Source organism: Scyliorhinus torazame, chromosome 19, assembly GCF_047496885.1.
Source record: "Scyliorhinus torazame isolate Kashiwa2021f chromosome 19, sScyTor2.1, whole genome shotgun sequence".
In the NCBI taxonomy this organism is placed as follows: domain Eukaryota; kingdom Metazoa; phylum Chordata; class Chondrichthyes; order Carcharhiniformes; family Scyliorhinidae; genus Scyliorhinus; species Scyliorhinus torazame.
This window is the reverse complement of record NC_092725.1, coordinates 87,057,592-87,075,388: the sequence shown is the minus strand read 5'-3', so window position 1 is coordinate 87,075,388 and position 17,797 is coordinate 87,057,592. Positions and strand designations below refer to the sequence as shown.

Sequence of the window (17,797 nt, the reverse complement as noted above, 5' to 3'; positions counted from 1 at the left end):
TCCTTGCCCATTCACCCAGTTAGCATTTTGCGCAGAACCAAGTAACAATGGCATATGTGGAACTGCTTTAAAACACTTATTTATAATTGTCTGTTGCTACAACTCTATAAAAGTATCAACTAGACCTTTAAAGTATCAATAACATCAATAAACATTTGACACCTCTAGTACAAATAAACATTGAGCCACTACAAGAGATCACTAAATAAATAGATTAGAATATCATAAAGGTGTCAATCAAGCAAATTTCTTTCTCTGGGCTCTCAACCACGCCTTGGCACATAATTTAGAGGATAACGTAGAGGAAGGATATGGATGTAATGTGATATTGGGAACAGTAGCCAGGGAAGGGCTCACGGGTAGAGCGGGTGCCAATTGCCCAGATGGCGAGGCCCCACATGGGTTCTACTGCAGAAAACGCAAGTGAGCATTTCAATGGAGCAGACTACAGAACAAGGCTGATGTGTGTCTGGAATGAAATGCTGGTGCATTGACAGGGTTGTTAGAAAGCCGAGAGCAATGGCAAAGAGCATGGAAGAGTTTGGCACCAATTTTGCACAGGGATTTATGAAAAAGGTTGCAGCCCATCCTATGCAGTGTGGAATCAGTGGCCAACTCCATAACACCATTGTAGACCCAAGCATGATGCAACATCAGATGGCCGATGACTCGACTCCCAATACAGAACAGAGAAGCCACCCAATGTCTTTGTGCTGCAGTGGAGATTCCGATTTTTGTCACGCCAGCTCAGACTGCTTGTATGAAAGCTCAGCTTGCTGCTTTCACAGCCACGATTATCAGTGTGCAAAAGGGGATGCAGGGTCTCACTGCTGTCTAACAGTCTTTCTTCTAGCCAGCTGCTGGGGTGGATCAGGTGGCCGAGCCTCTCTCAGGATGACTGTCCTCCAGGATGAATTTGTCCTCCAGCCACATTCACTCCATTATTGGTCCTGTTGTTGCCCATCGGAGAACCAGCAAGATTGCTGCCACCAACGCTAAGATCGTGTAGTTCGAAGCCAAACCTTCTAGGGCCAGGGTGATTGAGGTAACCCTGAAATGCTGTCTGCAGTCTCCCCCATTCAAAAATCAACAGCCTCGACTGGCCATTCTACAGCCACTGGAGCAGCACTGCACAGGAGCCCAGACAGACAAAAAGGCATGAAGACAGGCACTAAGGGAATGTACAGGGTATAATTGGTTAGCGCTGCTACAGAATATGACAAGGATTCATTTATATATTTGGTTTGGAATGCTTGTTTTGTGTTAGCTTTTATTTTGAATTGTGGTCAGGCAGACACAATAATGGTCAGTCACAAATGGAAGGTGAGAGGGCAGCATGATGGCGCAAGTGGTTAGCACGGTTGCCTAACGGCGCCAAGGTCCTAGGTTCTATTCCAGCTCTGGGTCAATGTCCGTGTGGAGTATGCACATTCTCCCCTTGTTTGCGTGGATTTCGCCCCCACAACCCAAAAGATGTGCAGGGTAGGTGGATTGGCTATGCCAAATTGACCCTTATTTGGAAAAAATGAACTGGATACTCTAAATTTATATTAAAAACAAATGTTGGTGAGGTGTGGCGCTGCTGGTGAATGGCGATTTGGAGTTGTGTTTAATAGTATCTCAGTCAACTCAGTTGTCCACGGACAAAGCAGCCTGAAATGGAATGCCCAGTTTTCCTCTTCCTCTTGCTCGTCATGTAGTTGGTAGCAGGGACTGTCAGCATACAGTAAAACCACAATGAACATTGGCAACTGCTCTGCTGAGTACTGCAGGGATCCTCCTGAGCTATGCGTGCAGCAGACACATGTTCAGCATGCCAATGGTCTTCATGATGCAGCCAGCTTTCATTGTACATGTGTATGTGTGCATGGATTGTGCATCAGAGTCAGCGGGCAGCCCTTGTCACCCAATAGCCAGTCTTTGGTTTGTTTAGGTGATTTAAATACAGATGGCACAGTGGACTGCCACAGACTGAAGGTGCCGTGACTGCTGCCAAGATACCAGACAATGAACTGATTGCTACACTGCTGATGGTCACACCTCAGCCAGATATTGAGTAAACTGAATCTCTTACGGTTACATTACATCTCAGAAGTGAAATGTGGCACCCATAAAGTGCCATATGTGTAGTCAATAGCTCCTGCACAATGGGGAATCTTGCAATTGTCTCACAGCCATGTGTTTACTCCGGTGGCACAGTAGTTAGCACTGCTGCCTCACAGCGCCAGGGAACCGGGTTCGATTCCGTCCTTGGGTGACTGTCTGTGTGGGGTATGCGTGTTCTCCCAGTGTCTGTGTGGATTTCCTCCGGGTCCTCCAGTTTCCTCCCACTGCCCAAAGATGTACAGGTTGGGTGGATTGACCATGATCAATGCTCAGGGTTAATGGGATACGGCGGGCAAGTGTGCCTAGGTAGAGTGTTCTTTCGGAGGGTCGGTGCAGACTCAATGGACCGAGTGGCCTCCTTCTGCACTGTGGGGATTCTATGGGTACTCACTGGCAAGTGCGTATGAAATGTAGTCCGCATCTGAATAGAAATGTCAGTGATCTCCCTTAAACAGCACAGGATGGCAAACTACAAGGTGTTACTAATATCTCCAGTTGTGCATTCCAGAAGGAGTCCAAAGCATGAGCAAGGACATCTTCACAGCCACCGTAAATGCAGTCTTCATCCCGCTCTGAGGTTACAGCTATGCCTCTAGGAGGTGGCAGATTTCAACAGGTACCGAAGTGTAGTCGTCTGGCTCATTTTATGACACTAAGGTTGGAATTTTCTTGCCCCCCTGTGGCAGGGCAGGTGAACCATTGATATCTCCGTTCACATCGACGACACCAGAAGATCCTGCCAGCATGAAGGACTGAAAAATTCTGACCTAAGATTCAGGTAGAAAAAAGGTTTCCTGAACAACATGGGCCGATACGTCCTCCTGCTGCCCCTCCGTTAGCTGCCTAGCTCGCTCTGTCTGCTCATTTTCCTAGTCATGCTAAACTCCAAGGGGAATACTGAATACTGCATGCATGTCTGGGAGAAATAATTTATACAGAAGCCTTGAAGGCAGGAACAAATTCTTCAGCACCTGCTACAACATTCCCTATAGACTTCAGCAATTAAAAAAAAAAAAAATTAAAAGCACCAAGAACTTGTACAATCATAGTAAGTCAGTAGAAATCAATCACCAGCTAACATGAAAGCAGTTGATGATCCCTTTATATAGTGTTGGTGAGGGAGAAGGGGTCTTTCCATTTATCAAAGTTAAAATTAACTTCTAGCCAGTGCTTGAACATTGAAATGACTTTACTGTGATCTGTGCACTGTTTCTTGTCACCCTCTTGCTTCCATTAGCTGTAGCCAATATATTTCCAGCCTTGTTCTGCCTCAATTTTCAGCTGTCTTATCAATTTGCCCCACTGCCTTCTTCAGGTGAGGCCCTGGTCTAATCTGGCCTCACTGTCTTCATCAGCTCATGACCCAGCCCAAGATGGGCCTTTGTCAGCCCAGAGGCAGGCTCAGGCCCTGGCCAGGTTGTGGCCCAATTTGACCTTTGGCAGTCCAGCTCCTGGCCTGTTTTGCCTATCTTCCTCCATTGCTGTCAACCTTCTCCATATTATGGATCCCCACCATCACTGCTGTTATGGATCTTTCTCTTCCCCACCTTTATCGTGCTTCTCTCTTCCTGCTTAGCTCTGTTGTTTCTGTTGTGAATTCCCCACTCCCATTATGGATCTTCCTAATCCCATAGTAACAAGGTTCTGCTGTGCTCTGTTTCAAAGAGGGCTGACATCACATTTCTCTGGAACAACAGCATTACAAATATGAAAACATATTTAACTTATTGATAACTGTTTGTAACATCACAGGACAGGGACTGGTTAGATTTAAACTTTCAAAATGACTTCAGGATGGGCACACCTAATTTTACCAGAGCAAAATCCTGATGCCCTGGAGAAAGTTTTTCTTGGGATTTTTCACCCAATGTTTTCTTGTTGCTCATTCATCCAATGCCAACTTAGATTCTAAATCTAAATCAATTTAGTTCTGCAGCTAACAGTGAAAAGTTATATTGATATATTAATTATATTATCCATTGATATAGACCTAGTCATCCTGAAAATAATCCCTGAAAACATCTAGATTATTACAAATGGTTCCTGATAAAGTCATAGTTTGATAGGAAGTGCTTTGCTTACATCAAATGTTCTAGAAAACGTAAGTATTCATTAACTTATTACTACATTCCATTTAACTTTGTGCTCAATAATCCAATGCAATGGAGGTCGGCGGTAGGGAGACAAAAATGGAGCGGTTGCAGGTGACAGAGAAGATGTCAGGCAGCAATTAAAAGTAAAAAATAAAATTAAATAAAGTGATTTGATCTCTGAAATGTCTTGCTGTTGTTGGTGAAATTTGACAAAGGCTTTGTGTTCTGCACACCACTTTAGTGAGAAAATTGATGAATATTTTTCACATACATAGTACATAGAGCATACAGTGCAGAAAGAGTCCATTCGGTCCATCGAGTCTGCATCGGCCCACTTAACCCTCACTTCCACCCTATCCCCGTAACCAAATAACTCCTCCTAACCCTTTTGGTCATTAAGGGCAATTTATCATGGCCAATCCACCTAACCTGCACGTCTTTGGACTGTGGGAGGAAACCGGAGCACCCGGAGGAAACCCACGCAGACACGGGGAGAATGTGCAGACTCCGCATAGACAGTGACCCAGCAGGGAATTGAACCTGGGACCCTGGCGCTGTGAAGCCATAGTGCTAACCACTTGTGCTACCGTGCTGCACATATTACCTGAGAATTATGCTCAGCTCATGGAATTCATAAAACAGCGTGGTTTAGGGCAGAAGAACAGAGGATGCAGGGAAAATTCAGCGGGTCTGCCGGCATCTTTTTTTAAAAAAAAATTCCCGTGATGTGGGCATCACTGGTTAGGCCAGCATTTATTGCCATCCCTAGTTGCCCTTCAGATGGTGGGGGTAGAGTTGCCTTCTTGAAACGCAGCAGTCCCGGAGATATAGGTACACCCACTGTGCTGTTAGGGAGGGAATTCCAGAATTTGACCCAGCGACAGTGAAGGAACGGCGATATATTCCCAAGTCAGGGTGGTGAGTGACTTGGAGGGGAAGCCTCCAGTTGGTGGTGTTCCCAGGTATCTGCTGCCCTTTTCCTTCTAGATGGTAGTGGTCGTGGGTTTGGAAGGTGCTGCCTAAGGAAAATTGGCGAGTTACTGCAGCGCATCTTGTAGATGGTACACGCGGCTGCCACTGTTCATCGGTGGTGAAGGGATTGAATGTTTGTGAAAGGGGTAGCAATCAAGAGGGCTGCTTTGTCCTGGATGGTGTCAGCCTTCTTGAGTGTTGTTGGAACTGCACTGATCCAGACAAGTGGGGAGTATTCCATTACACTCCTGAATTGTGCCTTGTAGGTGAACAGGCTTTGAGGGGTCAGGTGGTGAGTTACTCGCCATAGGATTACTAACCTTTGACCTGCTCTGGTTGCCACAGTAATAATATGGCTAGACCAGTTCAGTTTCTCATTAATGATAAACCCCAGAATGTTGATTGTGGAGGATTCAGCGATGGTAATGCCATTGAATATCAAGGGGTAATGGTTAGATCTTTTCTTGTAGGAGATAGGAGATGGTTATTGCCTGGCACCTGGGTGGTGTGAATATAACTTGCTACTTATCAGCCCAAGCCTGGATATTGTCCAGGTCTCATTGCATTTGGGCATGGATTGCCTCATTATCTGAGGAGTCGCAAATGGTGCTGGACATTGTGCAGTCATCTGCGAACATCCCCACTTCTGACCTTATGATGGAAGGGAGGTCATTGATGAAGCTGCTGAAGATGGTTGGACATTACCCTGAGGAACTCCTGCAGTGATGTCTTGGAGCTGAGATGATTGACATCCAACCACCACAACCATCTTCTTTTGTGCCAGGTATGACTCCCAACCAGTGGAGAGTTTTCCTCCTGATTTCCATTGACTCCAGTTTAGCTAAGGCTCTTTGATGCCAAACTCGGTCAAATGCTGCCTTGATGTCAAGGGCAGCCACTCTCACCTCACCTCTGGAGTTCTGCACTTTTGTCCATGTTTGAACCAAGGCAGTAACCAGGTCAGGAGCTGAATGACCCTCTCGGAACTCAAACTGAGTGTCCGTGAGCAGGTTTTTGCTGAATAAGTGCTGCTTGTTAGCAGTGTTGATGACTCTTTCCATCAGTTTGCCGATGTGGAGAGTAGACTGATAGGGTGGCAATTGGCTTAGTTGAATTTGTTCTATTTCTTGTGGACAGGACATACCTGGGCAATTTTCAACATCGCCGGGTAGATGCCAGATGTATAGCTGTACTGGAACAGCTTGGCTAGGCTTACGGCAGGTTCTGGAGCACAGGTCTTCACTACTATTGCTGGAATATTGTCAGGGCCCATAACCTTTGCAGTATCCAGTGCCTTCACCTGTTTCTTGATATCACGTGGAGTGAATTGTATTGGCTGAAGACTGACATCTGTGATTCCGGGGATCTCTGGAGGAGGCGGACATGGATCATTCCTTCGGCTGAAAATTGCTGTCAATTCTTCAGCCTCATCTTTTGCACATTGAGGTTGGGGACATTTGTGGAGCCTCCTCCTCCAGTGAGTTGTTTAATTGTCCACCACTGTTCACGGTTGGATGTGGCAAGATTGCAGACCTTAGATCTGATGCGTTTGTTGTAGAATTGCTTGGCTAGGTCTATTCTTTGCTGTTTGGCACGTAAGTAATCCTGCATTGTAGTTTCACCAGTTTATACCTCATTTATGGCGTGCCCCCCTGCACTCTTCAGTGAACCAGGGTTGATCCCCTGGCTTGGTGGTAATGGTAGAGTGGGGGATATGTTGGGCTATGAGGTACCAGATTGTGGTTGAGTATAATTCTGCTACTGATGGCCCACAGAACCTCATGGATGCCCGGTCTCGAGTTGCTAGACCTGTTTGAAGTTTTTCCCCATTTCTATTAGAAGTGAAACAGAGTTAACATTTTGAGTCCATTGACTCGCCACTAAAACTGAAGGGAGGGATAATGTGTTGGAGCTGTTGAGACTGCAACGAAAATGAGCAACTTTAAGAACAAAAGATGGATGGCCTGGTGTGAGAGCAGGGAGGATTCACATTGAGGCAATACATGTATGGGATATTTTTAAAAAGCGGACGTTTTAAGATGGAGGGGATAGGTCACAATCTAAAGTTGCCGAACTCAACATTGAGTTCCGTGAGATGCAGTGTGCCCAATTGGAAGATGAAATGTTGCTCCTCCAGTTTGCGCTGGGCTTCATTGGAGCATTGCTGCAGGCCAAGGAAGGGTAGATGGGCATGAGAACAAGGTGCTGAGATAAAATGCTAAGCAACAGGAAGGTGGTAGACCCAGTGCTTGTAGACCCAGTGAAGGTGTTCCACAAAGCAGTCACCTAGTCTGCATTTAGTCTCCCCAATGTGGAGGAGACCGCATTGGGAGCAGTGAATACAATAGACCAAATTGATGGAGGTGCAACTGAAATACTGCTTCATCTGAAAGGACTATTTGGGGCATTGGTATAGATGTTCAGATCAAGCACATATTTATCTGCCGTTAAGCAGACTCCGGTAATAACACTTTCAACATTGTGATCAGAGTAAATTAGTTGAAATTACTCTTCCTTACCTTAATTAAATCTATTCCAGCCTGCAGACCAGCTGAGCGCTCAAAATTCCCCTCACGTTTCACATATTGATACCTATTCAGAAAACATGTACTTGGATCAAGAAGTGTGCACATTTCAGCTCTTTCTCAACTACATACATGTTCCAGAAAAAAGGGAGTCTTTATTGAACCGCATAGATGAGGAGGATTGTGTTACTGCTTTGAGGTGAACAGTGTCAGTACTGAATAATGGAAGAGTTTTTCACTTTGTGTTCACAGAATCAAAACCAAGCATACCTGAAGGTTTGTTTTTAATGAACTGCAGAGCTCTAAATGGCCTGTAATTTCCTTTGGAGTTTCAATTGAGTTGGATTGCCACATCACTCCCAGTTTCTTACTTTAAAATGAAGCCGCTCCCATCTCACCCAACCTTCCAACTCAGGCCAGGCCAGGTTCCTGACAATTACACTTGGGGGGAGTTCAGTTGCAGGTAATTAAGCCACAACTCCTTTTTAATTGTACAAGTTCCATACACTAGGTAAGTTTAAAGGTCCAGCCACTTTGACAAGCAAGGGAGAAGGTAAGTGTATAAGATAGGTGGAAAGGATTGGGCCTGGGGGTGGGGGGGGAAAGAGGAGGGTGAGGTTAGGTCCAGTTGGTCCTGGCCCAGTTAAGAGATAGGGAGGAATATTAGCTTGGGTCAGGCCGGGTCTTTGGGGGCGGGGATGTAAGAGAGTTTAGCGGTGGCAGTAGGGATGTCGCTTCGGGGAGGGGGGTTAGTGGAGTCCAGTGCCATTAGGGGTTGGGATGGGCCAGTGCTGTAGTTAAATGAAATGAAATGAAATGAAAATCGCTTATTGTCACAAGTAGGCTTCAATGAAGTTACTGTGAAAAGCCCCTAGTCACCACATTCCGGCGCCTGTTCGGGGAGGTTGTTATGGGAATTGAACCGTGCTGCTGGCCTGCTTTCAGCCCTGTGCTAAACAGCCCCTGCTCAGTTACCTAGGAGCTAGAAGTGGTTTAATTCTTCTAACATTTTCTGGATAACTATTGCTCTTTGACCGTCAGAACCATCCAAAGTTTGTGAATAATATCCCATTTTCAGATGGTACCAGCTCATGGTAATTTCCCAAAGGAAGTTTGAACTTCCTGAGGGGGGGGTCCAACCCCCCTCCCCCCCCCCCCCCCACCCAACCGCAATATGCTACCCTGGAACTCAGAAGTTATGGGCCACTGCATCTTCACCCCAACCTCTAAAATATGCCCTATGATGCATACAAGGGCTTTTTTCCCCCCGACATGTGATACTTCTGGGAATGATATTAGCATTTTAACACTGACCCGAGTCAAAATCACATGTTTGCACCAACAAACAGCTCAACATCATCCAGATTCAGTTTGTATAGGACCTTAGAGCTAGTGGAGAAAGCGGAGATGAATCACACAAGCATTGGCTGCATTGACCCTGGGTCCCAAAGGTGAACAAACTGCGGTCCACTAGATACCCCTCCAATGGGAATATTTGGAAAGCCTAAAAATGTATTACTCATGCTAAATTGCCCCTTAGTGTCTACAATGTAAGGTGGGGTTACAGGGATAAGGTGGAGGCGTGTGCTTAGGTAGGCTGCATTTTCCAAGGGCTGGTGCAGACCTGATGGACTGAATGGCTTCCTTCTGCACTGTAAATTCTATGATTCTGTGTCACATATGGTTAATACTTTGGTCAAGGGGAAGCAAGTATCCATAATGGAAATGCATTATAAGCCCTAGTTCTGAAGAGTATTCTGTAGAAGTGGTACAGTGACTTTCACAGCATTATTGTACAATGGGAGTCTTTACAGTTAAATCTAATCAGAGTTCCTCTTCACGTATGTGACAATAAAATGGTTCTCGGTTTACATATTGGCCAAATAAATACATTATTACATCCACATGGCCATAGTCATACAATGAATACACAGTCTGCCAGGCTAGTTTTTATATCCATGTTCTTTTGTTTTAAAAAAGTATTTTTATTCAACAAATTTTCAACTTTTTATACCCATGTTCGAGCGTTATTGCAAAAGCTTTGTTTTTCTGAGGTTTTTGAGGAAAAAGGCCAGCAGGAGAAAGTTACAGCTACCTGGTCAGCATGCTTTGTTTCAGGGCTTTTTCAACATCCATGTCTGTACTACCGTAATCAGTGATGATGACATTGAAGTACTCATCTCCAGTAGCTCTGTACAACTCTTCCATATCAAAGATGAATTGCTGCACCCACCGAGCTTGATTTTTCACTGTGGGGCGAAATTGTTTCAAACACAATAATACATTTAGTGAGAAAAATCACTAAGTTCAATAACTGCAAGCAAGGTCACTTTTCAACCTCCAGTATCCCTTCTCACTTACAAACTATTTTTATCCTTTTTTACTGATCTCCACGACTATTAAGCACTTGCAACCTTTCGACGCCAATCATATATTAAGATCTAAAAAATAATGCACTGAAATCAACACTGAAACAGAATACCTGCATTGCCAAAAAGACTAGACACCAGCTGGAATATATGAAAAATGATATACATAATAATCAATTTGTTCTGTTATCTGTTTTTTAATCTATCACCTTCCCCCGTGTCACAAACTAACCTTCAACTCAGTCAAGAAAATGCCCATTCAACAGCTCAGTTCATTGCAACAGACCCTGGCGAGATCAGAAGCAATTCAAAAATGTTACTCCATTTCAACAACTCTAAGCCAAATAAGATCAAGTTTTTATTGTTCTGTAAACACTGGATGCATTTCTAATCCTTATTTTGTACCATACTGCTTCTTTTGATTCAGAAGTGGAACACACTATCCATTACACTTCGGTCATTAGTTTGCAATTTGTGGAGGGCAAGAAAAGGGGTATAGAGTAACTAAACCGTTTGAGAAACAGTAAATAATTTGTGGTACTGGATCAAATTTGTACTGTATGCACAATATTAATTCAACAGGATGCCGGTGGATAGTTGATTAATCAATTGTACACATGTGGCAATGAAAGGAGGTTCAGTCAGGTCGGTCAACGGCTGGTTGGAAATTAACTAACATTGATTGCATCAATATTATTGGCATTATTTCAAAATGAGAAGCACATTCCTTCCTTGCACCTGAAATGAATAATTTTTAAAAATTTCATTTTTACAGGATGTGGACAGGATCCGTAGCCTCTGATCTGAATATGGCTAAATGCCAGCACGTTGTGAAAAATGTAACTGTCGAAGAATGCAATTCTAGTTAGTTTTGAAGTCAATCTATTTTTATTATTAAGAAGGTGTGGACCTACATAATATTCCTCCATATAAAACCAAGGGTAACTGCTTGATAACATTTAACCAAATTATTTAAAATATTAGTTGTTTCAAAATCTAATGCATTGCTAAGAAAAATAGTCCTCATTTTGATTTCTGAACATTGTTATCAGAGCTCTCTTAACAATGGTATCCTCCTCCCTCACATGAAAACGTTAACATCCATTTTTATTTACCTGGGACTATTAAGTGCACCACAGCATTGTGCTGCCAGTTGAATCCGGTTGGAGTACACAGCATGATCTTTTCTTGATTTTCCCTAAGTTGTCGACCTCTGTGCCTGAAAATGTTTATCATCTTCCGTTTATCATCTCCATCCATATAATATCCATTTCTGTTGAGGCCATAAATGTACTCCGATAATCGCACAATTGTTTTTTTATTCACCAACAGTGCAAGCTCCAGGAGGTATCGACTTCCATGTATGCGATCAAGGCGCTTTTCAATACTGACTAATTGATGAAGTGTATATATTCTGTTGCCAAATAAATAAATAATTCTTAGAATGAACACTGGAAGAATGCTTCATTTAACTTACAATTACTTGTGCTATCCATCTTTCACCTTCAACATTATTGTACACCTCATGTTTTAACTTGAGCTTCCCTTACACTTTACTTGACATGTAAAGAAGATTTCAGCTTTCCTCCAGCTCATTGCCGTGCAACATTTCAGCACGTTCAACACACAAGATGTCAGCACTTTGGATGGAACAGCTTCCATATTTAGAAGCTTAACTTTAACTTTAACCTAGGACAAACAGCTCAATGTTTCCAATTCCTACACTAGCAACCTTCTGGCCTCACTCATCGAGGAGATTAGTGGTTCAAAAAAAGAGCTATTAAAAATTCAACACCAACAAATTACATTTTGTTCATGTAGGCTGGGTGGTCACTTGGACCCTTCAATGATGCGGGTACATAAAGGGTCACGAGCATTTATTTAGTACTTTTCATAGATACATAGAGGATCGGAGCAGGAGGAGGCCTTTTGGCCCTTTGAGCCTGCTCCACCATTTATCACGATCATAACCACCAAACCTCTCAAAGCACTGTGTACCAATGAAGTACTTTTGAAATGCAGGCAGTGTTGAAACATGGCAGCCTCTTTTTTGCATAGCAAACTCCCACAAACAGCAATTTAACATATGACAAAATAATCAATTTTTTGTGATATGGATTGAGGTTTGAATATTGGGCAGCACATCAGGGATAAGTCCCCTGCTCTTCTTTTCAAGATCCACCTGAGCAAGCAGCAGGGACCTTAGTTTAATTCCTTATCCAAAAAGGTGGCACTTCCAAGAGTGCAGGATCTCCTCAGCAGTGGAGCGAGTGTCAGCCTTCATTTGTAACTGCAAAATCTGGGGTGTGTTTTGAACCCTGAACCTTATGACTCACAGGTGAAAGTATCACCCACTACGCCATAGCTGTCATATTTGGTTTTTATTGAGTTATCTTTGTGTCGCAAACGTTTATGCAAGACAAAGACTGAGGGGGATGTGCTGAGCAGACGCAGGGAAGGTGGCTCTCCTCAGGGAACTCAGAAAAACAGCCTTTTTTGTCCGAAAATAGCCCGCCAAACCTGTTGATTCCCACACCCTCTCACAAGACAGCCGCAACTACCGAGAAATGCCCGGCAATAACTCCAGGACCCGAAAGGATGGCAGGGCCAGCAAAAGGCTGGAGGTGGAGCGGGACATCAGTGAACATGAGGAGTGAGTCGGAGCCGTATACACCCGAGCGGGCTGGGTCACCGGGAACCATACCAGACTATCCACCGACAAGCGAGTGATGGACCTCATGACTCAGGAGCTCCAGAAACACAGAGATGCCACCAAGTTGGAAATGATGGTGACAGTGAAGATGGTGATCGTAGATGCCCTGGCCCCCTTCAAGGTGATGTCGGAGAAGACAGAGACAATTGGAGAAACAGGAGACAACAATCAGGGACTCAGAGAAAATGGCGAACGACCAAAGTGACCAAACCGCCTCCCCGGATACAGAAGTGTCAAGGTTGGTGGAGACGCAAGGGGCACTGAAGGGGAAGGTGAAGGACCAGGCGAATAGGTTACCCCGCCAGAACCTACGTACCGTGGGCCTGCTGCAGGGCACCAATGCAGGAACCCCACGAATATGTAGCCCCGATGCTGGGTAACCTGGTCAGAAGGGAGATTTTTTCCAAAGCCCCGGAGATTATCAGAGTCCGCAGGTCACTTCTGCCAAAAGCGGGGGAGCAGCTAAGGGTTGTAATAGTGAAGCTGCACCGATACCAAGATCAGGGTGAAAGCTGGTTACGACAGGTCGGACATGTTGGCAGCGGAAACAGTGGCACCAAGAGCCACCATCTTGGTTCTTGGTCGATCCCAAAGCAGAGGGAAACCCCAGAGTGCAGGGGTTCAGCCACATGGAGTGAATGGCAAAGATGGCCATCTTGGATGGCCCCTGGACAAAGGGAAACCCCAGAGCACAAGGGTGCTGCCACATGGAAGGTACAGTGAACGCAGCCATCTTCTATGGTCCCCAAACAAAGGGAACCAGAGTGCAGGGGCACATCCATGAAGTGAGTATGGCTGACTCCACGGGGGCAGGGGGAGATGGGGGATGCAGAAACGCCCATCAGGATAGTTGCCTGGAACATCAGGGACTTAACAGCCCAGTGAAAATATTGAAATTCTTCGCCTACCTGAAAAGTCCGAGGGCCAGTGTCATCTTCCTCCAGGAGACACACCTGAGGGAGAAGGACCACGTGCAAGTGGGTCAGATGTACCAATTGTGTAATGGGACGAGGGCTAGGCTAGAGGGGTAGCCATACTACTGAACAAGAGGACAGCCTTCACGGCGTCAAAGGCTCAGACTGGAGAAAATAAAATTTGATATTCCTGGGTCATTCCACATCCTGTGGAAGCCGTTCATCCAAGAACTGTTTGCAGCCAACAACCAGTAGAGTAAGGGGGGGGGGGAGAGATACAGGTGAGCCACGGGACAGAGAGGAAAAGGAGGGGGGAAAGGGAGAGAAGACACACAAAAAGAATGTGAAGGACAAGCAGGAGGGTCAAATCTGCAAGGGACTGATCCGAGGGCAAGCTAAGGCCCAAACTGTAAATAAACGCTTGTAAATACATGTTTTGGCCATATTGGGGAATGTAAAATAGGTGTGCTGACTAAAGGGGGAGGGCACGGTCAGCTGTAGTGAAGATACTTGCGTGTGAATATATGTGTTGGTTTTAGGCACAGTTTAGTAATTTATAAATTGTTGGATATAAAATAAGAAAACTAAATAAAAACATTTTTTTAAAAAGTTTATGCAAGACATGAGAAACAAATATCAGTAGAAGCGCACACACAAAAAATATTCTCCCGAGTAGCTTCTGCTGTCTAATCTGAACCCATCAGTTTTCCAATGGCAACAAGAAAGAGCACAAATCCAACACATCCCCGTAAGTGAATGCACCCAAGGCTGAGGCTTCATGGATAAACGGCTCAAAACTGAAACTTTAAAAGCTTTTAAACCTTACCAGCCAGATGATAAAATTAAATGCCGGCGCAAATATAAAGAATACAGGTTTATGAGGGAATCCATGGAAGAATTAGCGGAGGCTATGACAATAATCTTTCAAACTTCTCTAAAAAGAAAATTTGTGCGCAAAGCTTGTAAGAAGCCAAATGCAGCACACCTTTTGAAAAGAAAAATACAGGATAAGACCAGGAAATTATGAGACAATTAGTTTTACGTTAGTTACTGGGGTTAAACTATTAAGATTTAAAGGGCAGGATGAAATGTATTACATGGAGAAAAGGGCTAATCAGGACCAGCCTGCATATTTCTATAATGCATAGAATTATTTGAATAAATAAAGACGATCAATAAAATGTAGTAGGTGTAACCTACATGATCAAACATTTGATCAATGTTTATCACATAAGGAACGTATGGAAAAGATAATGGTGCATGGAATTAAGAAGGATTTGGTGAAATGCATAAAGAGATGGTTGGAGGGCAGAAAACAAAGTGGATAAAAGGCCCTTTCTCAAACGAGAAAGATGTAGTGGCTAATGTTCCACAGGGGTCCCATTTAAGCTAATTCATTCTCATTGTTCAGAAATTGTGTGGTTTTAGGAAAAGAAGGAATAAAATCAAATGAACAATATCAAACCTTTCTGGAATGTTGGTGAAGCAGTGGTGTGGGTCGTGTATAAATTGAGATAGGGGCTGCTAAAATTACCTATCCCACTAATCTATCTATTTCTTCTGGGAACTATTTGGTGGATGAACTTTACTATGGACAAATGTGAGTGATATATTGTGGTATAATGAATAAGGAAAGAAAATGCTGTTGAGACTTGTTAAAAATACCCTACATACCCGGCCCTGGGTCACTGTCCGTGTGGAGTTTGCACATTCTCCCCATGTCTATGTGGGGTTCACCCCCACAACCCAAAAATGTGCAGGTCAGGTGGATTGGCCGTGCCAAATTGCCCCTTAATTGGAAACAAAAGTAATTGGGTACTCTAAATTTATTTTAAAATAATACCGTACATTTAAGAAAAGAGTGCTCATGGATTTCTCTGATGCCTCCCCCCACACCACCGAACCCCCATCACCCACCCTCGAGTGCGAGTTCGCCTTCTCAGATGACTATTTATGAAGAAACCATTTTGCCATTACACTGAATACAAGTGGAGTTGTACGCAGCCATAAGACGAACTCACTTCTATTCATTTCCCCCAAAAATGGTATTGCTGCACTTCTGATGCCTGGAGCTGAAAGTGGGCTGCATGCAAATAAATTTATAGAAGGTTTCCTGGGCCATATCTCGAGTGATTTCCTCCTGAACAGTTGCAATGCTTTTCAGATAATCATCAGCCATTATCACATTCAGATGTGAAAAAAGAATGCAGGTCATCACTTACCCTTTATGCTTCTCGTTCAGCTTTTTGACGTACATTTCTGCTACATCTAGAGCCTCTTGTTCTTTCATCAGCAAGTTTCCAGACACATTGCACCGAAGATCAATCCAGTCTGACCGCAATGCGTTGAAGTCCATATTGTTTACTGTGAAAGTCTGTTCCCAGCTAACTGCTTTGTCGTATGCATGTTGGAAAGAGGTCATATCCTCCGGCATTTCCTCTTCATCCTCCTCTTCCATTCTCTGCTTACTGTTAGCTCCTGTGTCCATTGAAGAGATATGTCTCCACTTCTCCGACTTGCCCCCATACTCTTGCAACTTCTCTCTGATCTTGCCTTTTGATCTTCCAAATACTGCAACGTTTTTATGTTCAGTATAGTCATATTCTTTTTCTGGCCCCTGCTCATTTGCAGGTGATTGAATTTTGTCCAACTGCCCTTCTGCTTTAATTGGCAGCTCCTTCTTCATGGACAGAAAATACAAGGGGATTAGTGGTCCTGGATTCTCAGCACCATTGTAAGTTTTATTACTCTGACCGTGATTAGATTTGTTTGAGACTTTGATTTCTTTTTGTGCCTGAAGCACTTCCTCTTGTAGCTTGGATGGTGACTCCAATTCTCTACCACTTGTTGAATTCATTCTCCCCTTATTCTCCTTTTGGTTCAGAAAGGTACCATTATTCCATTTGACGTTTTGTTCTAACGGGGTAATCAGTTGCTGGGCATAAATTGTCCTCTTTGGTTTTTGAACAGCCGTTTTCCCTGGTTTGACTCCTAACCTATGAACTTGAGTCTCAGGCAATTGAACTCTACCAATATCTAGATTTTCTCCCTGAAAAATATCTTGGTTGGCTGTAGCCTTCTGCCGCACAAAGGGTTTTGATGATTGTCTTTCTGGATCATGTTCTGATGCTGCATACTTCTTTTTTGAAAACGGGCGCGGGGCCTTGGCAGTTTTCTGACTCAGAGAGCGGGTGCTCTGCATATTTTCTGCAACAGGAACAGTTTTGCTGTTCCTGACCTTCATTCCTATACGTGCTGGAGCTCTCTCAGTTAGTCTAGAGTCCCCAGTCTTAATAAGATCAAATACATTATCGCTCGATTTGTATTCCACAGCGTAGAACAACTTTCGTCTCCTTTTAAAAGCATAGTCATCATAGTCATCTCCATAATCCTTCACGGTGACCACTTGATGTCCCCCATTCGATTTTGCAAAGTGCTTGGCCTCCTGAATGCCTTGTGCGTGTTTTGTTTTACTGCCAACTTCCTCGATATTCTTTTGGTTTTGCTCCTGGGAGGCAGCCTTTAGAACTACTGGTTGTGGTTCATTTTCATAATCATATTCTTCCTCTCCCACTTCAGCGTTACCTCCCAGTTCTTCCTCTTTGCTACTCTTCCGCTTATTTGATTTTCCTGCAAAATATGAGAACATCATGTTTCATTCAAACTCTTTGCATCCTGCATTCATTCTTAAAGGCAACTACAAACGGACTTATTAATTCAATTCCTAATTGAGGCAGGGACAATGTTTTTTATGTTCTGAAGCTGTTAAGCAAGATTATGTTGTAAAGTGGGTTTTATGCAGTGACAAATTTCAAATGTTTGGTAACTATGAACAAAATAACAAAGGAAAGATGATTGACCTTTGCCTTAGTAAAATGAATCTCCCTTTTATCAATTACATCTTTTGACATTCAATCAAAATATAGGAGACCATGGTTAATCATTAGTGAATTCTCGTGTAAGAATGCCAGATGTTTAAAAAAAAAAAAATTTAGAGTACCCAATTACTTTTTTTTCCAATAAAGGGTCAATTTAACGTGGCCAATCTACCTAACCTGCACATATTTGGGTTGTAGGGGTGACACCCACGCAAACAGAATGTGAA

At 43.7% G+C, this 17,797-nt stretch overlaps 1 protein-coding gene across 4 annotated transcripts in view; it reads right to left on the bottom strand.

Moving 5' to 3' along the window:
• The window catches only part of b4galnt3b (beta-1,4-N-acetyl-galactosaminyl transferase 3b), a 316,987-nt gene that overhangs the window by 13,031 nt on the left and 286,159 nt on the right, over window positions 1-17,797 (bottom strand). For all 4 annotated transcript variants that reach the window (XM_072484698.1, XM_072484699.1, XM_072484701.1 and 1 more), the window contains exons 14-17: window positions 15,915-17,322; window positions 11,181-11,479; window positions 9,792-9,945; window positions 7,691-7,763 (exon numbers count right to left, since the gene is read on the bottom strand). In XM_072484698.1, the coding sequence (XP_072340799.1) occupies window positions 7,691-7,763; window positions 9,792-9,945; window positions 11,181-11,479; window positions 15,915-17,322 (1,934 nt within the window). The remainder of the gene's footprint in view (window positions 1-7,690; window positions 7,764-9,791; window positions 9,946-11,180; window positions 11,480-15,914; window positions 17,323-17,797) is intronic.